The sequence below is a fragment of the Monodon monoceros genome, unplaced genomic scaffold, assembly GCF_005190385.1.
Source record: "Monodon monoceros isolate NGI ecotype Baffin Bay Population unplaced genomic scaffold, NGI_Narwhal_1 Super_Scaffold_15, whole genome shotgun sequence".
NCBI lineage: Eukaryota > Metazoa > Chordata > Mammalia > Artiodactyla > Monodontidae > Monodon > Monodon monoceros.
Genome location: NW_021703771.1, coordinates 38,005,434 through 38,032,060, shown reverse-complemented (window position 1 = coordinate 38,032,060; position 26,627 = coordinate 38,005,434). Strand labels below are relative to the sequence as shown.

The 26,627-nt window shown below is 38.2% G+C and overlaps 1 protein-coding gene across 1 annotated transcript in view; it reads left to right on the top strand.

Annotated features, from left to right (window-relative positions):
* SEC63 (SEC63 homolog, protein translocation regulator) overlaps positions 1–26,627 on the top strand; it is a 68,925-nt gene that overhangs the window by 1,145 nt on the left and 41,153 nt on the right. Inside the window, exons 2-3 of the mRNA XM_029223943.1 lie at positions 20,040–20,139; positions 26,314–26,428. Of these exons, the coding sequence (XP_029079776.1) occupies positions 20,040–20,139; positions 26,314–26,428 (215 nt within the window). The remainder of the gene's footprint in view (positions 1–20,039; positions 20,140–26,313; positions 26,429–26,627) is intronic.

Genomic DNA, 26,627 nt, shown 5'->3' with positions numbered 1-26,627 from the left:
TGTTTGGGTTTTGGATTCCGTTTGTTTCACTCTACTAGGATATATGGCCGGTGATATTCTTAAAACCGATAGAACTGCAAGGCCTTAGTAGGTCGTTTGTGGTAGCGTTAACAGTAACAAGTAGCTTTTGAGTAAGAACATTTAGGGAAGGCTTTCTGTTTCACAAGAGCTATGCTAACTTGAGTAAACGGATTCTCTCAAGTTGGGTGTGGTGGGAGTTTGGGTTGTCCAGGTGGTATACTGTACTTTGGGGGACACTGTTACCAGTGAAGCATGGAATCAAATCGGAACTTGTTATGCTTTAAGACTGATTCAGTGCTTTTAGCTACTTACAGTTTCACAGGAACACTAAGTAAACTTCAAAAATCAAATATTAAAATATCCTGTTGTGTTATTCAAAATTACTACTACAGATCCACATGCTTTATTCAAAACGCTTGAGGACAGGTATGCTACAGAGTTTTTCAAATTTTAGAAAGATAGTACCTACCCTAACAAGCCTTTAAGGGTCTAAAACAGCACCGATATCAAATTAGTATCCCAACAGCAAAATATGACTATGAATAAAGGTTATAAGTAGCCTTCTATCAGTCCAAGTCACCAAATTATGTTCCTGCAAACATCTAGGCATGTAATTTTGAATTTCAGAGTTCTTATGGCAATATTGACTTTTCAGGGGTATCTTCTATATGAAAGCATAAAAAGATTTACTCAGCAATTGTACATTAAAGTTGAGTTTAATCTTTGTTTAGCTTTTTAAAAAGATGACACATTTGGGGGCTTTCAGTTTCAAGGTGACAGTTGTTTCAATGTTGCCCTTTTGGAATTGCTGGGCTCTTGAGTCCATCAGAAAGCATGGCGTCATTTCAGATTGGAAAATGTAGGGTTTGACAAATAGAAATAGCTTGGTCATTGGCATATTTGACGCGTTAATTGAAGTTACTCTGTTATCCAAAACATTATCATTGGAATCCTTTTGCCTTGATTTTTGTCTAATCTGTTGGGCTAAGTGTGCTTATAATTAATACCCCTTTTAGTAGTTGAAGGGTCCTATTTATCTTACTCTCTTGGTTGTTTGCAAATTGGCTGAATAAGATGACTGAATACTTTTTCAGACCTTTATGGGCAAAAGCTCTGTGTGAAGTAATAATATGGAGGGTTTGGATTTCCTTAGAATAGTGGTTCTTAAACCTCATTAGAATCACTTGGGGGACCTTTTAAAAACACTTAGACCCATCACCAGATATTGTGATTTAGTTGGTCTGGAGTGGGTGCTGTGTATTGGTTTTTTTAAAAGTCCCTATGTAATTGTAAATTGTAACTAGGTTTGAGTAGTGTTGCTAAGGTAGGTAGTGGTCTTTTGTTGGAGTTGTCATTTTGGGAGGTGGTGTATTTCTTTTGATATGTGCACTTTACTGAAAACAAAAAAACCTCTAATGTCTTAGCTTTTTTATTTTACAAAGCTAAGAAGTACTTACTGTAGAATAGGGCTGTAAAATTCTTGTAGTTGAAAGTAGAATATTTTTGTTAAAGCAACTTTAATAGGTTTATAATGATATTTGACAAGAGAAAATAACTGTTTCTAATTATTAGAAATTCAAATAATCCAGAGAGGGCTTTTATTGTTTCCATAAGTTAAGGATTATAGATCCTTTGAATTGAGATAAAATATATCACTGCTTTCCCCAGATTTTGGAGGTTTTTTTTTTTGACTCCTTGATCTTACTTTTTCAAAACTGCCTAGTTTTGAAACCTGGATCTGCCAATTACTGTGTTATCTTAGGCAAGTGATTTAATTTCTGTGTTTTAGTTTACTCATTTGTGAACTAGAGACAGTAGTTATCTGTTTTATAGAATTAAATTAATAAAATAGATATATGTAAAATGTTTAGAACAGTGTCTGGCACATATTGGGGCTCTTAGCTCCTGCTGTTTTTGCTGGTTACTTAGACTTTGTGGAACAGTTTGATTTGGTACACTTATGTACTCAGATTTTTTCCCCCATTGTTTGAAAGGATTAATGAAACTTTAAAAAAAAAAGTTACATTCCTTTATTCTTCTTTGCTTGCTCCCTCTCAAATAGTGTACAAGTGCTTTAGCTCTCTGACTTGGGAATGTGAGTAGGAGTTCACTTTTAGTGTTTAGTAGTAAAGTAAAAAACGCTGTATTTGAAGTTAGAAGTTTTGGTTTTAAGTTCCAGTCTAGTCCCTGTTTAGTTGTTCTGAACTCTCATCCTCATTTTCTAGGGGTGATAATAATAACCTGCCCTACCTACCCAAGAAGTGATTATGAGAAGCAAAGAAATAAATGCATATAAACATGCTTGCTTGTAAAACTAAATATACTGTAGAATTTTCTTCATTTTTCAAGTATTTATAGAGCATAATACTTTGTGCTAGATGCTGCCTCTAGGTGATGGATCAGATTTTTTTTTTAAAGCTTTTTTTTATATTTATTTTTTTATTTGGGGGCAGCATTGGGTCTTCGTTGCTGCACGTGGGCTTTCTCTAGTTGTGGCGTGCCGGGGCTACTCTAAGTTGCGGTGCGTGGGCTTCTCACTGTGGTGGCCTCTGTTGTTATGGAGCACAGGCTCTAGGCACATGGGCTTCAGTAGTTGCAGCACGCAGGCTCAGTAGTTGTGGCTCGCGGGCTCTAGAGCATAGGCTCGGTAGCTGTGGCACACAGGGCTTAGTTGCTCCGTGGTACGTGGGATCTTCCCGGACCAGGGATTGAACCTGTGTCCCCTGCATTGGCAGACGGATTCTCAACCACTGCGCCACGAGGGAAGGCCGATGGATCAGGTATTTAGGGCTTATAGCTTTTTTCTTAGTAAGTTGCATATACTCAGTGCAGAAAAGATCAAAGGAACAGAACAAAAATTGCTTGTAATTCCATCACCCAAATCACCCAGAAGTGATTAAACATTTTGGTGTGTGCATCCCCTTGGGAAGACTTTAGACATAGTCCCTTTTCTTGTTGGGGGGAGCAGCTTTGCTGCTGTTCATTGAATGTTGACTAGCCTCAAGGATGGGTAGTGCTGAATGCACTCACTGTAGCACTTTAAACTAGACTCAAGTGTTACCCCAATTTTATTAATGAGAAAATTGAGCCCTAGAGGAGGTAACCAACTTGTCTAAAGCAGTATTGCTACTAGGTGGAAGATTGAGTGTTGGACCCAAATCCATCTTATGCCAAAGCTTCTCTTGTTAGCCACTACCTTATACTCTCTCCTGTAATTACTATAACACATTATAATAAGTATTAAAATGATAAGTGGAAAGTGCTGTGGGAGCACAGAGGAAGGAGAGAATAATTCTGTTTGGGGATTTGGGTGTTTAATGTAGAGGAGTTGATTTGAGATAGGTCTTAAAAGGTAAATGGGAGAAGTGCATTCCAGTTGTAGGGGAAAGCATATGCAAAAGCGTGGAGATGTTCAGTAAGTGGTAAAGATTTAATGTGATTGGCACTTAGGAGCAAATCAACCATTTTATACTTCATCCTATAAGTTATTGGGTAAATAATGGAGGTTTTTAAGTAGGATAATTTACATGGTCAGTTTTGCTTTTGTGGAGCTTTGAGTGGAGAATGGTATGGTGGGAGGTGGTGGTGTCTGGGTGGGGAAAAACTAGATGGAGAAGGAATCCATTTCAGAGGCTTATTAGTCCTTTGAGATGTCAGCATATAGGGGAATGAGCAGGTTAGAAAGAGAATTCTAAGATAGCATGGGCTGTTTGTGGAATATAAGCACCGTGGAGGGAATGAGAGAGTGGAGTGCAGATTTTGTTTTTTGTTTTTTTTTTTGCGGTACACGGGCCTCTCACTGTTGTGTGGCCTCTCCCGTTGCGGAGCACAGGCTCCGGACACGCAGGCTCAGCGGCCATGGCTCACGGGCCTAGCCGCTCCGCGGCATGTGGGATCTTCCCGGACCGGGGCACGAACCTGTGTCCCCTGCATCGGCAGGTGGACTCTCTACCACTGCGCCACCAGGGAAGCCCTGGAGTGCAGATTTTGAATTTTTCATTCATTTCTGTTTTGTTTCTCTTCCTCTTAAAAGCTGTTTGGTGATTGGTCCAATAATCTCATATTAACTTTTATCAGTTTTAGGGTTTAGTGCAGGGAAAAAGATGGGAATGAACATTTTTATTTAAAATGAAATGTTGGCTTTATCTATTGATTTATCTAGATAATTTCTAATTACAGTAGAGTTATCTCAATCTCTTGTTGAGTGGATTTTTTAACAGAAAAAACTAGCTAGTTATCGGTTTTGTGTTCAAAGGAGTATATTTTATGAATGTTCATATTCCATTTAGAACATATAGTCTTCCTAAGATTTTAGATTTTGAAGGGGTATTAGAGATCTGAGTAGTTTGAGTCATTTTAAAGTAGTCATTTCCTCTGGGTTCTGTCTGGACAGAAAAGGTATCAGACGTGAGCATATACACATTTAAGTCCCACGTCATAGAGGAAACTTGGCAGTATGAATTATAGTACAACATTTAGGTTTTATAAATGCAGTGACAGACATTGGATTAGTAAATGCATTTATAAAATTGTTTTTAAAGGCCATCTTGCATTCTTGCTTGATCTTGGAGAACCTGAAAGACAAAGATAGGCTTACTTTCATATAAAATAAAATTTTCAGATGTTCATTCCCTTAATTATACTTTACAGGTCATAACAAATATATCCATATTGTACTCAGACTTCCTTTTAAAAAAAGTCCCATTACCAGACTCTGTTCATGACAAATGTTGTTACACCATCTCACCGTCACATTGAAAGGCATTATTGTTCATTCTCTTAATAAGCGAAACCAAGCCCCCCTAAACCCCGAGTTCCTCTGCCGAGTTTATGATTAATCTATCTATTCAAAACGTTATTCCCTTTCTTGTCCCATATCTGTTCCCCTCAAGATTGAGGAGTATCAAAGGAAAGGGGGATTGAAACCAAGCAGGAACCTGCCAGGTACAAAAGCCCCTCCATGTCCCCCATTTCTTGTTTGTAGAAAAAGACTTTAGTCTCCTAGGCCTTCCTTGAGTTCCAAAGAGTAGGCATAGGTAGCTACTAAGTAGGGAAGTGAGGGAATGCAGAAACAAAGGAAAAGCAGTTAAACAAGAAAAGTAATGACAATAGTTCAGGGATAAAACAGAGTCCTAGTTCCTCCTCAAGGGATATACAGAACTATCTGAAGGATCTCTTGGAGTTGTTCTTCAGGAACTAAGACCTGTCCCCCGCCCCCAACCCTGTGGTGACTTGCAGCCCTCACCCCCAGATGCTGCCTTTAAAAACCCTTGCCTGAAAACAGTTGGGGAGTTTGGGTCTTTTGAGCATAAGCTACCCTACTCCTTGCTTGGCACCTGCAGTAAATGCTGTACTTTCCTTCACCACAACCCAGTGTCAGTAAATTGGCTTTGCTGTGGCAGGTGAGCAAACCCAAACTTGGGTTTGGTAACATAAGGTGTTCCTTACATTTTGGAATTATATTTGTCAGTATGGATGAAGGAATTTTCTTGTGTAGATTCCAGATGTTTTTCACTTTAGATTTTTGCCTCTTTAGTTAAATCTAGTAGTTATTGATTGAGCATTCACTGTTTGCCTGTACTAGGAGCAGCAGATGGTACAAAGATGAATGCAGTGTAAATATAGTCTTTTGATAGAGTTTATAATCTGGATGGAGTGGGAGAATTAGGATTAGACAGATACACAAATTATTATATCCAAAGCACAACAAAGAAAGTGTAAGAGAAGTGAAAGCAAGTGCTATGGAAGTTAGTTGGATAAAGTATTTGCATCTAGTTGGGGGTGGTAGTGGGTATCTAGAGGTGAGAAAAGGCTCTTCAGAGTAAGTTGATTTTGACTGGACTGTTAAAGGATGAGAAGGATTTAATGGGTGGAATGGAGGGAGGAGGTGCAAAGAAGTCACATGAGCAAAAGTGTAGAGCCTGGAAAGCAAGAAACATGTTTAAAGTACAGATCAAACCAGTTGCAGCAGAGTTCCCAGAGTGAAAAAGTGTGAGAAAAGGCCAGAAAACTTGATTAAGTCATATAGAAAACCTTATATGTTCAGCTGAAGAGTGTATATGTGATTTGGTTGACAGTGTCATTTTGAACATTTTAGAACACTTTTGCAACTGTGCTATATGCAAGTTAATGTAATAACATCTCATAGGATGAGACAGTATAGAGATTGAGAAGCAGACAAGAAATAATATGGGCCCAAACAATGGTGGTAGCAATAGGAAGGTAAGGGACATACTTGAGATATCACTTGATATATTACTTTTCTTTTAAAATTTTTATTGTGGTAGTATGTATATAAAACATAAAATTTGTAGTTTTAACCATTTAAAATGTACAGTTCATTAGCATTAATTACATTCACAATGTTGTGCAACCATCATCTTTCCAAAATTTTTCGTCATCCCAAATAAAACTGTGTACCTGTTGAGCAATAACTTCTCATTCTCTCTTTCCTTCAGCCCCTGGTAAACTCTAAGCTACTTTTTTGTCTCTGTAAATTTGCCTATTCTAGATATTTCATATAAGTGGAATCATACAATATTTGTCCTTTTGTGTTTAGCTTATTTCATTTAGCATAATGTTTTCTAGATTCATCCATGTTGTAGCATGTATCAGAACTTCATTCTTTTTATGGCTGAATAATATTCCATTGTACAGATATACCACATTTTTATTCACTCATCTGTTGATGAACACATGGGTTGTTTCTGTTCTTTGTCTTTTGTGAATAATGCTGCAGTGAACATTGGCATTCAAATGTCTGAGTTCTTATTTTCAGTTCTTTGGGGTATATTCCTCGGGGTGGAAATCCAGTTGTTCAAGCAGTATTTGTTGAAGAGACTGTTCATTTTTCATTGAATGAACAATAGCCTTTTCAAAAATCAGTTGGCTCTAGACATGTGGGTAGTCTCTATTTTTGTGGGATAATTTATTGAGCATAGTTTACCAGTGGGGACCTCTTAATTTTAGAATACCTCAAGGCTGAGTCCTTGACTTCTTTTCCATCCACACTTACTCCTATGGTGATCTCATCTGGTCTCATGGCTTTAAATATCAGCTGTGTGACTCATAAAAACTTATATTTCCAGTCTAGAACTCTTTCCTTGAACTCCAGACTTCTGTATATGTAAGTTCCGAGTCCACGTTTCCATTTGCATATCTAATAGACATCTTAATATGCAAAATACTGATGTGATTTCTGTCTCCCCTCTCCCCAACCTTCTTGACTTATAGTCTTCTCCATCTCAGTTAATCACATCTGTTTCTTCAACTGTTCTGGCAAGAAGCCTTAGAGTTATTCTTGGTTCATCTCTTTGTCTCATATGTCACTTCCAGACTTTTAGTGTGTCCTGTTGGCTCTACCTTCAAATTATTATATCTAGTCTGACCATTTCTTATTGCTCCACCACCACCACCACCACCCTGTTTTATTGCCTGGATTATCATTAGCCTTCCAACTAGTCTCATTGTTTCTACCCTTACTCCTTGCAGTCTTTTCTCAAAATAGTAGCAGAGTGATCCTTTTAGAACTGAAGCTGGCCCATGTCACTCTTCTGCTCAGAACCCTTTAAACCTCTCCCATCTCAATCACAGTAGAAGCTAAAGTCATTAGAGTGGCCTGTGAAGTCCTTCATGAGCTTTTTGACTTCATTTCTTATACTTTCTCTCTTGTTTCTTCCATTCCAGTCATACTAGCCGCTCTGCTATTCTTAGGGCACATGAGGCACACTTCTTTTGAACCTTTATAGTTGCTGCTCCCTATGCCTGGAATGCTTTTTCTCTAGTAGCCACATTACGACCTCCCCCATCTCCATTATGTCCTTGCTCAAACACCATCTTCTCAGTGTTGCCTTCTTTGAGCACCTTATTTAAAATTGTTAAGTTTTTTTCTACCTTCAAAGAAGCTCTTCCCTTTTTCTGTTTTATTTCTCTTCATAACACTTATCATCTTCTAATATACTATATAGTTTACTTAATTTGTTTATTGCTTTCTCCTCTGCTAGAAAGTATGGTGTGTGAGAGCAGGGGTTTTTGTTTTGTTTTCTGCTGTATCAGTGTCCAGAAACATCCAGGCACATAGTAGGTACCCACCAATATTTATTTAATAAAGGTGTTCTCTACATTCTATACAAATATTTATGTAGTGCTTGCTATATTCTTGGCAACTGGAAAGGGCAGGGCTGATTATGTATATGACAACAATGTCTGCCTTCAAGAGTTTGAGTACAGATTAGTAAAAATTGGATTTAATACTGGCTGCTGAAGAATGGTGGTGCCATTCATGCCAACTGCTGAAAAGAATGTATAGTCCTACTTCCTTTTTTAGAAGAAAGCTATAAAAATGTTAAAAATTTTAAATTTAGTAATTCCACTTTTGGGACACTGTTCTAAGGATATAGTTCTAAATACTCATAGGACCAAAGAAAGATGCTGTGATATTGTGACTTATAAAAATATATTTTGGTCATCTGAATGACCAGATATATGGTTCTTGTATATATTTGGCCTTTGTCCACAGTTCCTGCTCACAACTTCCAAAATCCTTGGAATTTCCTAAGTGTTAAGAGTGATACAGGTAACTTTTGTTATGTGAATGAGGTGACTTTTGGAAGCACTGAAAAGGGACCCTGCTGGTTACCAGGAGAACCAACCATGTGATTAGGGGGTTGGAACTTTCAGTCCTACCCCTGATCTCCAGGGATGGTAGAGGGGCTAGGGATTGAGCTCAAATGCCAATGGCCAGTGATTTAATCAACCGTGCCTATATGAAGCCTCTATAAAACCCCAAAAGGATAGGGTTTGGAGAGGCTTCTGGGTTGGTGAACACATGGAGATTTTGGGAGAGAGGTGCACCTAGAGAGGGCATGGAAGCTCCTCACCCTTTCCCCAAACCTTGCTCTATGCATCTGTTCCATTTGGCTTTTCCTCAGTTGTATCCTTTTATAGTAAACCGGTGATATAGTAAGTGAAATGTTTCTCTGAGTTCTGTGAGCCACTTTAGCAAATTAATCAAACCAAAGGAGGAGGTGGTTGGAACCCCCCAGTCTGTAACCTGGGCTTGCGATTGGCATCTAAAGTAGGGGGGCATGGATGTACAGTCTTGTGGGACTGAGCCCTCAACCTGTGGAGTCTGATGCTAACTCTGGGTAGATAGTGTCAGAACTGAGTTGAATTTTCGGACACCTAGCTGGTATTCCAAGAATTACTCGTCGAAGGTGTGGGGACCCTCCCCACCCCTACGTTGGAAATTGAGTCTCAGAACATCCTATTTAAATGCCCATAATACCAAAAAATCAGAAACAATTTGTATGTCGAATTATAGGATGGTAGGTATATTATGGTGTCAATTCATTTGGTTATTAGTAGTCATTAAATGATGTTTACATTGAGTTTCTAAACATGGGAGATATTTAGAAATTAAAAATTACAGGTAATGTGATTTTAACACAAACTTTAGCTTTATGTGTTTGTGTCTGTCAATTTGTACGCTGGTACATTATAGAGTGCTGCCCTTAAATTAGCATTTTTATGTCCTACTTGTTCTTCTGTCTGAGAAACTATCTCTTGGGCATCAGCTGCACTGGGGAGAAGTAGTAGATGTCATCATTACTGCAGAAGTGTTCTTGAGGGCCTTGATTGAAGCAGCCCCACAGCCCCTCTGATTGAGGGAAGCACATTGCCCCTAGAAATTAGTTGCTGGAATTATCTTGTTCTTAGAGAAGTCTTTCCTGAGTATGTAACTTCAACCTTGCCAACTTTCCTTTCTTCCTTCCTCCTTCCCAGATGTTCTCTGAAAGAGGAGTACAAAGGAAACACATTAAAATGTTATTATTGATTATTATCTGGGTGTTAGAATGGTGAATACTTTCTTCCTTCTGCTCTTACGTGTATTGCTCAGTTTACTGTATGAATTTGTATTAATGTCTAAAAGCTTATTCAAAGAATCTTTGGCTAGATTGGCTATGATGGAATGAGCCAATCATAGCCATAGAAGGAGGAAGACATTCTCTGTACCTCTTATGTCTGCAGGCCCTTTCAGCTCAGTGAATTGTCTTTACTTTGGGGTATGTAGTGTTTAAGGTCCCAGTGGGACATACATCCTTGTGTGTTTTTTTTAAAATTAATTAATTAATTTTATTTTTATTTTTGGCTGCGTCGTGTCTTTGTTGCTGCGTGCGGGCTTTCTCTAGCTGCGGTGAGTGGGGGCCACTCTTCGTTGCAGTATGCGGGCTTCTCATTGCAGTGGCTTCTTTTGTTGCAGAGCACAGGCTGTAGGTGCACAGGCTTCAGTAGTTGTGGCTCGTGGGTTCTAGAGCGCAGGCTCAGTGGTTGTGGTGCACGAGCTTAGTTGCTCCGCGGCACGTGGTATCTTCCCGGACCAGGGCTCGAACCTGTGTCCCCTGCATTGGCAGGCGGATTCTTAACCACTGCCCCACCAGGGAAGCCCCATCCTTGTGTTTTAAATTGCCATTTTTTTTTTAAAGCTAGTATTTCTTTACTGTAACAGTATTTGAGTTTCTCTATTTCTTTTTCTCTTGTTTTGTCTTAGAAATAATTAACCTTTGACTTGGGCTATGGATTATCACTTGAGATAAAGGTGAAAAGAAAAATAGAGTGGTAATGGTAGAGGAATGGATGAAGAGTAAGGTAGCTAACAGAGTAGCTGTGTTGTTGGCTGATGAGATGGCAGGGTAGAGAGGACCCTTTAATAGGGTCTTGGGTCATATTTGAGAGTATGCTAAGGAGACATAGCATCCTTCTCAGGGACCCACTTGCAGCACACTATAATCCGTTTAGAATTCTCCACTATCTTGCACCTCTAGTTCAGTTTAAGAAATGTAATTTGAGGGACTTCCTTGGTGGTCCAGTGGTAAAGAATCTCCCCTGCAATGCAGGGGACGCGGGTTTGAGATCCCTGGTCGGGAAACTAAGATCCCACATGCTGCGGGGCAACTAAGCCTGCGCGCCACAACTGCTGAGCCCGTGCACCTCAACTAGAGAGCCTGCGTGCCACAAACTATATAGCCCACAAGCTGTGGAGCCCGCGCCACAACTAGAGAAGAGAAAACCTGCACGCCACAACTAGAGAAAAGCCCATGTGCCGAAGCAAAAGATCCTGCATGCTGCAACTAAGACCCGATGCAGCCTAAATAAATAAATAAAATCTGTTAAAAAAAAAATGTAGCTTGAAATGAATCGTTCCTGCAGTTGAGACTCCCCTTCTTTCCTTAGTATTATCTTCTGGCTTAGAGACAAATGGCTCACAAAAACCCCTGTGTCCTATAGATAATGAGGGATGGTTTGCTTTTCTTTTGGATCTTGACACTTCTATAGCAAATTGAGCTAAAACAAACAAAAAAGAACTGGTTTACCATCCCCTCCCCCTCAAATTTATGTGCTACGTTGCCTTGTCCCACACTCTTTAAAACTGAAGTCCTTGTGGCGGTTTTATTTGTAGTACTTTTTTTTTTTTTTTTTTGCGGTACGCGGGCCTCTCACTGTTGTGGCCTCTCCCGTTGCGGAGCACAGGCTCTGGATGCGCATGCTCAGCGGCCATGGCTCACGGGCCTAGCCGTTCCGTGACATGTGGGATCTTCCCAGACCGGGGCACGAACCCGTGTCCCCTGCATCGGCAGGCGGACTCTCAACCACTGCGCCACCAGGAAAGCCCTGTAGTACTTTTTTTTAAAATAAATTTTTATTGTTTTTTGTTGTTGTTGTTTGTTTGTTTGTTTTGGGCCACGCCGCACGGCTTGCGGGGTCTTAGTTCCTCCACCAGGGATTGAACCCGGGCCATGGCAGTGAAAGCGCCGAGTCCTAACCACTGGACTGCCAGGGAATCCCTGGTCTGTAAACTTCTGTTTCAGAAGTTTAGAGGTGTCATCTAATCAGTTGTTTTTAGCTACTCCTTGTTCTTAAATATTTTGACTTGAATTTCTTTGTATTACATTTTCTGCTTCGGAGATATAGTTTGGTCTGGTTAAGTTAATGAGAATAGGGACTTAATATATTTTAGCTGCTTTTGAGAATTGTCAAGGCAATCTAACTATTCTTTGATTAGGAAAGACAGTTAAAGCGATTATGTGCACGGGCCTATGAATTTAAACCTGGGCACAAGTCTCATCTGTATTCTTTAGTGGTTATTTGCAATTCCTTTGGTACCGTCTGTAACTTTGGGCAAGTTACTTAACCTCACTGAGCCTCAGGTTTTTTTGTTTTGTTTTGAAGTGTAATCATACATACATACATACGTACCCCCAGGGTGGTTGGGAGGTCTAAATGAGGTAATTAAAACATTCAACAAATATTTATTAAGCACCTGCTATTTGCCAGGCATTATGTTAGGCAATGGAATATGGGCGTGAACAATATAGACAGGATCCCTGCTCTCTTGAAGCTTACATCTTAGTGTGGGGGAGATGATTGACATCTAAACAAATAAACAAACAAAATCAGATAGTGATAAATACTGTGTAGAGAAGTAGAATATTCAGAGAAAATTTTCCTGAGAAAGTTTCTTCAAGCTGAGTGACAAAAGGGAGCCAGCCATTCAAAGATCTGAATTGAGTGGAAAAGCCTGTTTCAGGCTGGGAAACGGTGTTCAAAGTCTTCAAGGGAAGAAAGAGTTGGACATATTCCAGGAACAGAGAAGACCAAAGTGGCAAGAGTGTGGCAGGTGAGGAGAAGAATCAGGGATAAAGTCAGAGAGGGAGCTGGGATGCTGATAATGTCTGTAAGCCTGGTACGAAGCTGATTTTATTTTAGGTGCAGTTGGAAGCTATTGAAAGTTTCTAAGCAGAGAAGTTGACAAGGTCTCCTATTTCTTAATGAGGTGAAAAAAGTTTTTTGGCCAGCATAGATATATACCCTTTAAAGGATGAAGTCGTATCTACTTAAAATATTTAAAAATCATATACTGTAAAATATAGTACTTAAAAATACAATTTTATCCCCTTACATTTCAGGAAACAATTATTTTCAAACTCCTCATGTATTCAACCTCAGTGTCTTTGTGATCACCAGAGCTATTTTAGGAGTCATCTAACAGTTTTTCAGAATGTATATGTTTCATCTGCGTTTGTGATATAGCACTTTTGGGCTCTGAATATGATACCATCACTGGAAATTTTATTCCAAGCCACAAGTGCAGTATTATATAACAGGTGTTTGATCATCCTGTAAGTATATATTTTTAATCTCCATAATGTAGCCACTTGCTAAATTTTTCAAGTGGTCTTTACAAAGGTTGCTTACAATGACAGCTTAACACTTGTAATTGTGAGATATACCCCCAGGGATAATTATGGAATATCTTAATATTTTTGCCTTCAGATGACCTCTGAAGTGTGCTAAACTACTATTAATTGAGATTATTGTGGGCTTTGTTCCTCCAGCTTTTTTTTGTTGTCTGGCTTTTTTCTTCTTTTAAAATAATCAAGCTCCCCAACCTCCCCCTCCCTCAAGGTGCTCATAAGTACTCAAATATATAGTGATTCTCTTTGCCTGAAGGATACTTGTAGGGGAATGGAAAAAGAGAATTGTTGCCTTATCACCTCTGTTTATTCTCCCAACCTTTCCTTTCTTCTCCCTGTGTCCCTGGTCTTCAGGCCATATCATTCAGCTGCTTTCCATGACCCCACTATAGCCATGTGTTTTGGTGTGTGTGTGTTTAATATTGTCTCCAGTGGGGAGGTGCTCTTGGCATCTAGTGGGTAGAGACCATAATGCTGCCAAACATATTCTAATACACAGGGCAGCTCCCCACAACTGTTACCTAGTCCAAAATGTCCATAGTGCTGAGCTGAAAAACTGCTCTATAGTACTCGTTTCAGTACTCTAAAGGGAAAATAAAATTGAGGTGGGTAAGCATATGGTATAGTTGTATGCTGCTGTCCAGTCAAGCACCAGCTGAATCTATTTGAACCACTTGGTTTGTATTGGTTTGCACTTACGTTGCACTTACATAATCCTTAGGCATTCCTGAGGATTATGAACTTCGGTTCTGATGGGGTGGTTCTACTCTGATCCAAACATTTTCAGCTGCTTTCTGGGTTTCCTTCTCTGTTGCCAGGGTATGCATAGGGGGGTAGGTGGCAACTGAACCCAGGTTTCTGAAATCCTTCCAATTTAGGTAATCTGTGATTGTGTGCACTGGGTGGTAGTGATGGTGAGTAGTGTTTAGTTAAGTGTCTTATCTATCCCAAATCCAAACAGTTCTGACCTGGCCTTGAGAATGACACACTATGGCTAACTATTCAGATTCAGGTTAAGAGCATAACAGAAGCTTTAGTTTCTCTTAGTCTGTTTTGAGATCAGGGTGACTAGGTAAGCGATAGTTTTGGAGATCTGGAGCACTGAATTCCCAGTTTTTAATTTCCAAATGATCATTTTCATGCCTTTTCTATTTTGAAGTATTCTGGGAACCAAACTGCACTATTACAGTGAAACGTGTTTTCCTGTTTTTTTAAATAAAAGAACAAAATTGTCCCAACAACGAGTGAGCCAGGGTCATCACATTGAGGTAATATATTCTCAACTAGCTGCAGAGAGACTTTGGGTAGCTAGAAAACTGCTATATAATGTCTTCTAGACTTTTTGGGATATTGAATATAACCTTTTGATTCTTGGTACTATTTTCTTGGACCCCTTAAGGGATTTAGGAATAGTTTTTAGGACTCACTGAATTTTAGAAAGAAGTGTGGTACATTTTTTTCTTTTAAGTAAATTATGTTATCTCTATATCATTTAGCTTTATTAATTTTAGTAATCTATTTTGCAAGGTATATTCTAAAATTTATTTCTCAGTGATTTTTATAATCCTCAAAATATATTGATATATTTATTTGAACTGAAAAATGAAGTCAGACTTTTTTTGGACCAAGTTTGGTTTGCCTAATTGGTTTAACAGTGAGGACTGCCTTTGTCAGTTAGGTTATGGAGCATGTTTTTTCTATAAATTGAATAACTGAAGATAATCTGCAACTTCCAAGTTTTGAAAAAACATACTTAAAGTAAAAGATAAAGCTATTTTACCTAACATTGTGCCATATTGACAACAGTGTACTTTTTATTTTTAAAACTAAGTTTCAGTGTTTAGAGTTTCAACTCTTTGAACGTATGGGATATTTACAAGTTGCTTATAAGTGAAAGCGTAACAGATATTTTACTCTTATTTTAGTAGTTTATCAATTTGTAATATTTATGTTGCCTTGATAACACACACACACATACGGATAAAAGTAGCAGCAGAAATTTTAACACATAAAAAACCTTATGGATGTGTTAAACTTCACTGTGGTAAAATTACTGATGTTCTTTGGTCACGCGTGCCAAAGCATTTGGAAGTGAAGTGTCTTGATGTCTGCAACTTATTCTAAAAAAAGGGGAGAGGGAGGGAAAGAAGGAACTAGAGATAAAGCCAAGAGTTGCAGAATGTTAATAGTTGGTGGGTTTAGGTGAATGGTATTGTTCATTGTAATATTCTTTCAGCTTTTCTGAAGGCTTGAAAATTTTCAATATAAAAATTTGGGAAAAACAGTCACAGGGAATAAATAAAACAAATTAACTTGAAGAAGTATGTGTCAGTATTATAAGAAATGACTTGCCAGGATAAAAATATATTACATTAGGATAAAATTATGTGGGGGAAGTAGAATGAAGAGCTTGTTCATAAATTTCTGTAAATGGATGATGGTGGATATGAAATTGCCATTATGATTTTTAGATTTCATTGGTACATTTAAAAGCAATGAAACTATTTTATTTTAAAATATCAACTTATGTCAGAAACAGCATCTTTTGCAGCTCTTCAAACTTACGATGAAAATTTTAGATGTCAAATTAGAACTCTACAAGAGGGTAGATGATTTTTTTTTTTTTTTTGCGGTATGCGGGCCTCTCACTGTTGTGGCCTCTCCTGTTGTGGAGCACAGGCTCCGGACGCGCAGGCTCAGCGGCAATGGCTCACGGGCCTAGCCGCTCCGCAGCATGTGGGATCTTCCCGGACTGGGGCACGAACCCGTGTCCCCTGCATCGGCAGGCGGACTCTCAACCACTGTGCCACCAGGGAAGCCTGAGGGTACATGATTTTTAAAAAATTCTTTTGTAGTAAGCAGGCACACAGGTTTGAAGACCGGATCTGGCTAACATTCTTTCAGCTCTTTAGGTTCTAGGAATATGGTGCTAAGGGTTCACTCAGTTATACTACAGACTGACAGATCATTCTGCATGACAGGTGGATATGACTGTTTTAGCAAAGGCACTGTATAGCTTGTGAAGCACAACCATAATAACCTGCCCTCAAGCCTGGACTACTCCCGTGGACATACAAACTTCATGATTGCTGAGAGCAATCATTTTTTTTTAAATCACAGAATTGTTTTATGACCTTGTAATTTCCCTTTTCTATAAATGTGAATAATTTCTTTAAAAACTATATTATAAGTTAATGACATTACTTAGGTAATTTTTGCTGGCCATGAAACTAGTAATTCTATAAACTAGAAGTTGATAAATGAATTTCTTTTTATTCTAAGTGTCTTTAAAAAACTCTCAAAGTACTTTACTTTTTTTTTTCTTTTCCATTATGGTTTATTACAGGATATTAAATATAGTGCCCTGTGCTACACAATAGGACCTTATTGTTTATTCTATATATAATAGTTTGTATCTGCTGTTCCCAAAGTCCCAATCCATCCCTCCTTGTGGAAGGACTTTACTTTTTTTTTTTGTGGTACGTGGGCCTCTCACTGTTGTGGCCTCTCCCGTTGCGGAGTACAGGCTCCGGGCTCAGCGGCCATGGCTCACGGGCCCAGCCACTCCGTAGCATGTGGGATCTTCCCGGACTGGGGCACGAACTCGTGTCCCCCGCATCAGCAGGCGGACTCTCAACCACTGCACCACCAGGGAAGCCCAAAGGACTTTACTTTTGATAGTTACTTTGACTTGAGGTCATTAGTATAGAATTTTGGAATGTGTACTATGAATATTGAGTGGTGCTGGATATTACTGTGTTACTGTGTAAACTATACCCCATAGTACTTACTCATTATTTAAATATTCTGCTAAAAGGTTAAGATATAAATTTTGGATTGGAAGAGTGAGGCATACAAGGTGTGTGTATACGTTGTGCAAGACTTTGGGGGCTGAAAACCATGTGTACTTTCTCTTGGACAGAAACGTTGGGAGAATATTATTCCTTTGAATAGATCAAGCCATGTGGTTAATAGAGACTTCAGCATGTTCTTATAACATGTTTCCTTGGCTTCATACTTAAAATGGGAGACTTAATTTAATGAAATCCAGATTAAAAAAATCACCCGTGGTGTTTTCAAAAGTGTCCGTAATTTAACGGTGAAAATCAGAAAATTTACATTACTACCATTTCATTTTCAGACCTACTCAAGTTTTGTTACTTGTCTCAATGATGTCCTTTATAGCAAATGATTCATTTCAGAATCACACATCATCACATTTAGTTGACATGTTTCTTTAGTCTCCTTCAGTCTGGAACAGTTCTTTAGTTTTTCCTTGACTTTAAAGATCATAGGCCAATTATTTTGTAGAATGGACCTGAATTTTGGTTGTCTGGTATTTTCTCATTATTAGATTCAGGTTATGTATCTTAGAGAAGAATTTCACAAAACTGATTCTGTGTTCTTCTCATTGCATTCTGTTAGATGGTATATGATTGCATTTTGTCTCATTGCTGGTGATGTTCACCGATCACCTGATAAGATGTTGTCCACCAGATTTTTTGTATTAGTTTCCTATCATTGCTGTAACAAACCACAACCTTAGTGGCTTAATATTACACAAATTTATAGTTTTGGAGGCCAGACTTCCAAGGGTGGTTTTACTGGGCTAGTGATTGTGTTGGCAGGGCAGGTTCTTTCTGCAGGGTTTAGAATAGAATCCTTGCCTTTTCCAGCTTCTGGAGACAGCCTGTATTCTTTGGTTTGTGACCTCTCCTTCCATCTTCAAAGAACATCACTCCAACCTCTGCTTGCATTGTTACATCATCTTCTCTTTGACCCTCCTGCTTCCTTATAAGGACCCCTGTGATTATATTGGGACCACCCAGATAATATAGGATAATCTTCCCATCTCAAATCTTTAATTTAGTCACATCTGTGAAGTCCCTTTTGCCGTGTAAAATAATATATTCACTGGTTCTGGGTTTTAGGATGTGGTGGACATCTTGACAGGGGGCAATTACTCAGCCTATCACACTTCCCCACTGTAAAATCATTCTTTCCCTTTTGTAATATTTTGTGGGAAGATACTTGGATCTCTGGTTCCCATTAGCAGAGAATGCTATTTAGAAATCAAGATCTGGGTGCTAGGTGTGCTCACTGCTATTGAGATGTCATTGTTCCTAGGCTCACTTAATAGAGTTAGAGAATGTGTATGTATGTGTATAGATCTACATCTATATTTCTATATTAAAAGATATTAACTAGTTCTTACTCATATCTTCAGTTCCACTCTAATACCACAGAGTTAATTCATGTTTTCTAATTTTTCACATATGTAACTCCCTTCTCTGACAGTGAAAAACTGACTGCAGTTATCCTTAATATATTAACTTACTTGATAATTCTCCCTGCGTATTACCAGTCTCCTTTTCTGCCACCACCCCTCCCCCTACATGGATCCCTCTTCACCACACCTGTTTCTGATACCTCCTGCCACATAGCTCTTTCATGTGGATTCTTCCCTGGAAGCATGGTGATAACAGGGTTGGTGGGCTTCTTTATGGCAGCTTTGGAACATTCTATTATATGCAAAGTTCTTTTACTTACCTGAGATCTCATTTAAGGACTTTGGTTTTGTAGTTTTTTAATATTGTGAAAAAATTTTTATTTAGTATTAAGCAGCTGGACTCAGTTGAGATGATCTCAGTTTTGTTGGCAACATCCAAAGCATCATAGTCAGTAGCCAGTCGAACATACCTTCTTCTCTCCATCAGCCCTGATCAGGGTGTTGACCTTGGCCATGTCAATGTTGTAGAGCTTCTTCATAGACAGTTTGATCTGGTGCTTGTTGGCTTTGACATTCATAATGAACCCAGGTGTATTGCAGTCTTCTGTCTTCTTCATGACCAACTCCCTGCTCAAGGGGAACTTAATGATGACATAGTGGTTAAGCTTGTCACTCTTCCAAGGATAAACGGGCTGCCTTCGGGGTTTCTTGAGCCACCCAGAAAGTGGGTAACATGCAGTCTTCTTTTTCTGTGTGTGTGGATATGGATGCTTTTTAGCACTGCCTTCTTGGCCTTCCAAGCTTTTGTTTTTGGCTTTGGAGTGGCATGGGCTTCTTTCTTTGCTTTCTATATGCCATCTTCATGAAAAGGTAGATTTTTATTTTAAAACTTACCTAATTTTTTTTTAAACTTGGGAGAGTTATTCAAACCAAGTGATTGTGGTGAGCTTAGTAAAACAGTATATGATACGTTGGCTTTGGTTTAATTCCTTTTTAATTGAATTGCAGATTTTTCCTGGGGACTAAAATAATACCTTTTGTTATAACTCTCATATAAACCTATTTTAACTTCTTAAGGGTTTGGGTGACTTTTCTCATTTAACATAATTATTTTCATATTTGAAGACTATCATTTCTGCTTGGCTTCCTTAATAAAGTGCACGTTCCAACTATTTTGCACTTTTTGTTACTTTTATAGCAGAAGGGAAAGGAGGAGAGAATTTCTCAGAAATTACTGATTATATAACTAAATATTTTGGGTTCAAGTCAGTTTATAATTTTTTCAGTTAGAAGTTAAGTCTCACATGACAAATGATTGCCTGGTAGTTGAATAAAATTTTCTAGATAGATCATTTGTTCTAAGTGGTAGAAAATTTAGCCTATCTTGTGAATTTTTCTTAAAAGTTTAAGTAGAGAGTACTTTGTTCCAATATAATATTAGCATGATAATGAAGGTTAGTATGGTTTTAACTCTGGTTTTGCCTTCACTGTGGAAATCGTTGAACTTATCACCTTATTTTTCTTTTTTTTGACAGAGCAAAATCGATTAAAGAATATCAGAAAAGTATATGGAAGATGTATGTGGTATCGTTTACGGTTATTAAAACCTCAGCCAAATATTATTCCTACAGTAAAGTAAGTAATTGATTTCAATAAAAAACATACTTAGTGCTTACTCTTTGCTAGGTATCATATAAAATAGGGGTATAATGATGAATAAAAACATGTGTTTGTAAAGAAATTGTAACCTTAGTAGGGGTAAGATGTGATTAGTAAATTTGAAAACAGTCTGAACAGAGTGGTTTAGAAGTTCAAAAAGAGAGAGAGTGTACTTCTGACTTGGGGGAGGAGGGGAGAAAGAGAAGTCAAATCTTGAAGGAAGATCTTGTATATCTTGTGTCAGGATTTGAATTTTGTCTTAAAGACTATGGAGGAATCTTTAAAAGGTTGTCGAAAGCACGGAGGTGACAGGGTCAAGTTTGCTTGGTGATTGAAGTTTTTGAGCACATACTGTGTGCCAGGTGCTGTGCTAGGATTTTATATGTTATCTCATTAGTTTTATGTTAACTTTAAGGTAGATATTTTTGCTTTTTCTCAGATGAGGAAACTGAGACTAAGGAGATGAGGGAACTTGACCAAGTTCCTGCCCAAGAGGTGGTGGAGTGGGGACCTAGTTACCCTTTATTTTTGCAGGGCCATCTGCTTAAACAGGCCATTAGCATGTTTAATTAGAGTAGGTGTCTTTGATTTTTTGAGGCTGTCGGGTAATGCTGGTTAGCCTGGGCTTTGGACCTTCACCCTAAGTCATCAATTTACAGGTAACAGATGAAACTGAGGGGAAGTGAAAGAGCTGCCATTATTGGAGGACTGTATCCTGTGATTTACCTACATATATCTATCCAGTAGATAGGAGGGCAAGACCTAGCAGAGGATATTAGTAAAAGTGTATCCAGTTATTTTTAAAAATTGGTTTAGGGCTTCCTTGGTGGCGCAGTGGTTGAGAGTCCGCCTGCCGATGCAGGGGACATGGGTTCGTGCCCCGGTCCGGGAAGATCCCACATGCTGCGGAGCGGCTGGGCCCATGAGCCATGGCCGCTGAGCCTGCGCATCCGGAGCCTGTGCTCCGCAACGGGAGAGGCCACAGCAGTGAGAGGCCCGCGTACCGCAAAAAAAAAAAAAAAAAAGAAAAATTGGTTTAAATGATGATGATAGTTTTCAAAATATGTGCCTGGATTAGTTCTTTTGTAGAGGGAGGGAAATCTTAGCTTTGGTGTTAAGAGTTCTTCAATGGTGTGAAACTAAAAGGCAAAATTAGTGTTTACAAGAGTAGTTTCATGTTCACTATGTATTCCTTGCTATTCTCATTTTTTGTTTTGTTTTTTTAATTTATTTATTTTGGCTGCATTAGGTCATCATTGCTCACGCGGGCTTTTCTCTAGTTGCGGCAAGCAGGGGCTACTTGTCGTTGCGGCGTGTGGGCTTCTCATTCAGTGGCTTCTCTTGTTGCGGAGCATGGGCTCTAGGCACGCGGGCTTTAGTAGTTGTGGCCCGCGGGCACAGTAGTTGTGGGTCACGGGCTCTAGAGCACAGGCTCAGTGGTTGTGGCGCATGGGCTTAGTTGCTCCATGGCATGTGGATCTTCCCAGACCAGGGCTCGAACCCATGTGCTGTGCATTGGCAGGTGGATTCTTAACCACTGCGCCACCAGGGAAGTCCTTGCTTCTCGTTTTAAATTAAACTTTTATGAGGCAGCAGGCAGATATTTTTGGCTTTCCAGTCTCTTCTGTTTTGGGCCTTGGTCAACACATTGTGGGTATCTGAACCTCAGTTTTCAAGAAAAAAACCCAACTTTGTGATGTTCTCTTTAATAATTAGTAAAGAGATTTACTTAAATAGAAGTACAGATTAATGGATGTTTAAATAAGGAAGAATTAAATAATACTGGTAAAATTTTAGATAAGGTCAGGAACCATCAAAACCTTTTTGCTACTTAATCTTGAAGCATTCTTTCAAAATTAAGTAGTCATTGTGTAATACTCTAATTTCCGGAAGTTGCTTAAAAGAAAAAACACAAGACCTCAACTTAATTACTGAAGCCGTATGTAGGGAAAATGTTTGTCTTTTAAGAGAAACCAAACATGTTTTTAAAAAATTGGGCACAGAGTATGATGTAATCTGTTATGTTTCTACCTCTGGTATGGCTCTCAGGAGATTAGAGTGTGGTTTTATTGGTTGTGGTAGTTTTCATCAGCCTGGGGATTCTGTCATTAACCTCTTCTCTCTTCCCTTTATTCTTTGGCTCAGAGAGCTAGATGCTACATGAAGAGCATCTAACGCAGGGTGTAGTGTGTTTTAGGTGTTTTGTTCCCTTTCTCTTCTACCCTTGTTTGCTTTAAAATTTTACTTTAGTGGTTTTCAATTTTACTTTTATCATTGTTTTTTGAGCTTTGTAGCCTTTTGGGGAAGTTCACAAAGCAAAATTTGGAGTTACTAAGTTTGTGTGGAAATAAAATACATTTTCAAGTGTTCTTTAGCATATTGAGGGTATTAGCAAACTTTCGGTTTGAGTCAAAAGTTACTGTTTTAAATTATTTTCATTATTCATAAAATAAGTAGTTATTGTGTGCTATGTATGTGTCAGGTATTATACTAGGCGCTGACATACCTGAGTAACAAATACTAACAAGTAAACAAGTGAATGCCATAATAGAGTTTAGTAAGGGTTGTAAGGGAGGGTGTGCCATGAAAGAACAGAGGGAGGGCTCTTAACTGGCATGAGATAGAGAAGATTTCCTTGTAAGTGAGGTCCTAGTTGAAAGCTGAGACTTGGGTTAGAGTTACTAATAACAGCAAATAGCTACCATGAATTGGTTGTTTACTATCTGTGAGGCATCTTTTAGGGGCTTTACATACCTAATCTTATTTAATTCTCAGACCCACCCTAAAAGTTGGAAGTTGAATTGTAAAAGGCTAAGCAGCTTGCCAAGATCTCTAAGTTAATAAGTGGTAAAGTTGGGATTTGACTTCAGGTAGTTTTTGCTCCAGAGCCTATGTTCTTAACTACCTCTCCCTAGATAGCCAGGTAAAAGTGGGAGTATTCCAGGTAGGCCTCCCTCTTCGTCTTTGGGCATACAGATAGTATGGAAAGCAGCTTGCAGTATTATGCCCTTAATAAGGTTTAGAGCATTAATTTGGTCAGATAGAAAGAAATTTGCATCTGAGTGCCATCTCTGTTTGTTACTCTGAGGTTAGTCAGAACTGAATAAGATCCTGTCCACGTGCTCAAGGAGTTTGCAACGAGCCAGAGGAGGAAGTTCATGGTTTGTGCTTCTTTGTGACTGTAACCATGATATCCCCATTGATCATCTTAACAGGGGTTAAGGATTGCTTCTTGGAGGATACATAATTTGAGTTGAGTCTTGAAGGATGAATATAGTTTGGATACGCAGCAATGGGGAATGGGAATTCTAGGTTGAAAGACCCAAGAAAGCAAAAGCATAATGGTGGGAAAAGCTTAGGGGACTGTGGGATATGGGGATTTATTTTGTTTGAAATACTAGAGTGATAAAAGTAAGGAGGTAGGTTGGAACTGGATCCTGGAAACTCCAAATAAACACATTTAAGCTAGGTTCCTATCAAGAGAGCTTAAACACACGGAATGTTTTCTTTCTGTATTTGAAAATAGGTCACTTCAGTTTTGTTTGATTAGGTCTCCTATGATTCATTTATGTCTTTGTTTAACAGTTCCTACCTAATGTAACAAATTGTGATACAAAAGTTATAAAAAAATTATTCAATCTCATCATTAAAGATAACCACCATTAAGATGATTTACCTTATTAGATAACTCCCTAACACCATACACAAAAATAAGCTCAAAATGGATTAAAGACCTAAATGTAAGGCCAGACACTATCAAACTCTTAGAGGAAAACATAGGCAGAACACTCTATGACATAAATCACAGCAAGATCCTTTTTGACCCACCTCCTAGAGAAATGGACATAAAAACAAAAATAAACAAATGGGACCTAATGAAACTGCAAAGCTTTTGCACAGCAAAGGAAACCATAAACAAGACCAAAAGACAACCCCTAGAATGGGAGAAAATATTTGCAAATGAAGCAACTGACAAAGGATTAATCTCCAAAATTTATAAGCAGCTCATGCAGCTCAATAACAAAAAAACAACCCAATCCAAAAATGGGCAGAAGACCTAAATAGACATTTCTCCAAAGAAGATATACAGACTGCCAACAAACACATGAAAGAATGCTCAACATCATTAATCATTAGAGAAATGCAAATCAAAACTACAACGAGATATCATCTCACACCAGTCAGAATGGCCATCATCAAAAAATCTAGAAACAAATGCTGGAGAGGGTGTGGAGAAAAGGGAACACTCTTGCACTGCTGGTGGGAATGTGAATTGGTACAGCCACTATGGAGAACAGTATGGAGGTTCCTTAAAAAACTACAAATAGAACTACCATATGACCCAGCAATCCCACTACTGGGCATACACCCTGAGAAAACCATAATTCAAAAAGAGTCGTGTACCAAAATGTTCATTGCGGCTCTATTTACAATAGCCTGGAGACGGAAACAACCTAAGTGTCCATCATCGGATGAATGGATAAAGAAGATGTGGCACATATATACAATGGAATATTACTCAGCCATAAAAAGAAACGAAATTGAGCTATTTGTAATGAGGTGGATGGACCTAGAGTCTGTCATACAGAGTGAAGTAAGTCAGAAAGAGAAAGACAAATACTGTATGCTAACACATATATATGGAATTTAAGAAAAAAAAATGTCGCGAAGAACCTAGGGGTAAGACAGGAATAAAGACACAGACCTACTAGAGAATGGACTTGAGGATATGGGGAGAGGGAAGGGTAAGCTGTGACAAAGCGAGAGAGTGGCATGGACATATATACACTACCAAATGTAAAATAGATAGCTAGTGGGAAGCAGCCGCATAGCACAGGGAGATCAGCTCCAGCTCTGTACTTTGTGACCACCTAGAGGGGTGGGATAGGGAGGGTGGGAGGGAGGGAGACGCAAGAGGGAAGAGATACGGGAACATATGTATATGTATAACTGATTCACTTTGTTATAAAGCAGAAACTAACACACCATTGTAAAGCAATTATACTCCAATAAAGATGTTAAAAAAAAAAGATTTACCTTCTATATTTTTACTTATAATAAACTTTTATTTACAAAGAATAGGATTATATTATACATACAGCTTTGAAAGCTGTTTTTCTAATTGAACAGTACAAGGTAGATAATCTTCCACAGCAAATATTTTTAGTGTCTAGATAGTATCTCTCTATGGATGTACTATTATTTATCTTTTCAGTACTCTATTGATGGACATTTATGTGTGTATGTTTTCAGTTATGAATTATACCTGTAACCACCCTTTTATACTTTATAAACTTAATTTTAGTTTATTTCCTTCTAAATTTCTTGAAGTGGAATAGATGATAGTTAAAAAGGTATATACTTCTTTAGGGCTTTTGATAACCTTATTGCCAGATATTCCTTCAGAGTGTAGAATGTATGAGAGTTCCTTTTTACCTTAGCCTCTCCAACACTGATAATATCAATCTTTTGAATATTTTTACTAAATAGAACATATTGAGGAGAAAAGAAATTAGTTTTTTTTCAAACTGTATGTTCTTTTATATCTTTTTTTAACCTGTTATGCACATCTTTCTATATCTGTTAGCTAAAAATGTTCTATTGTGTGGCTATATCTTGGTTTATTTAATTAGTCTCCTATAAATGGTTTATTTAATTAGTTCCTTATAAATGGACATTTAAGGTTGTTTCCAAATTTTTACTGTTATAAACAAGGCTACTTATTCATCTTTGCACAATTGACCCATTATTTTTCATAGTTTATCTTACTAAAAGTGTAATTACAAGGTCAAGAGCAATTCTTTTTTACATTAAATGGTTAACTGAATACTAAGTATTAATATATTTTGATCTAATGGAATGGGTCCAATAAGTTAATGAGTACATTAACTTCTTACTTAAAATTCTGCAAATAGTAACTGAGAGAATATTATATGCCAGGCACTGCTAGATTCTGGAGAATTCAAAGGTGAAAAAAGATGCTGTCCTTATTGTGTCTTACAACCCAGTGGTTATAGAATTTGAGTCAATAGCACAGTGACATGAGTCTACTTAAGATCGTTTTATGCCTTGCCATAGTGTCTTTAGAATCTTAAAGGAAAACCATATAGTTGTATTTATTTATACTTCACTTATCTTTTTTCTAAACAGGAAAATAGTTCTGCTTGCAGGATGGGCATTGTTATTATTCCTTACATACAAAGTTTCCAAAACAGACCGAGAATATCAAGAATACAATCCTTATGAAGTATTAAATTTGGATCCCGTAAGTAGTATTTTATATAGTCCCTTGAAAATACTCTGGGCCCACAGCCTAAAAGAAATTGAGCTGTGCCTGAAGAAATCAGACTCTGGTCAGTTAAAAAAGATACCTAATCCATTATTATTCTAATGCATATATGTTTTTTTTTGTTGTTTTTTCTTTGTGGTACGCGGGCCTCTCACTGTTGTGGCCTCTCCCGTTG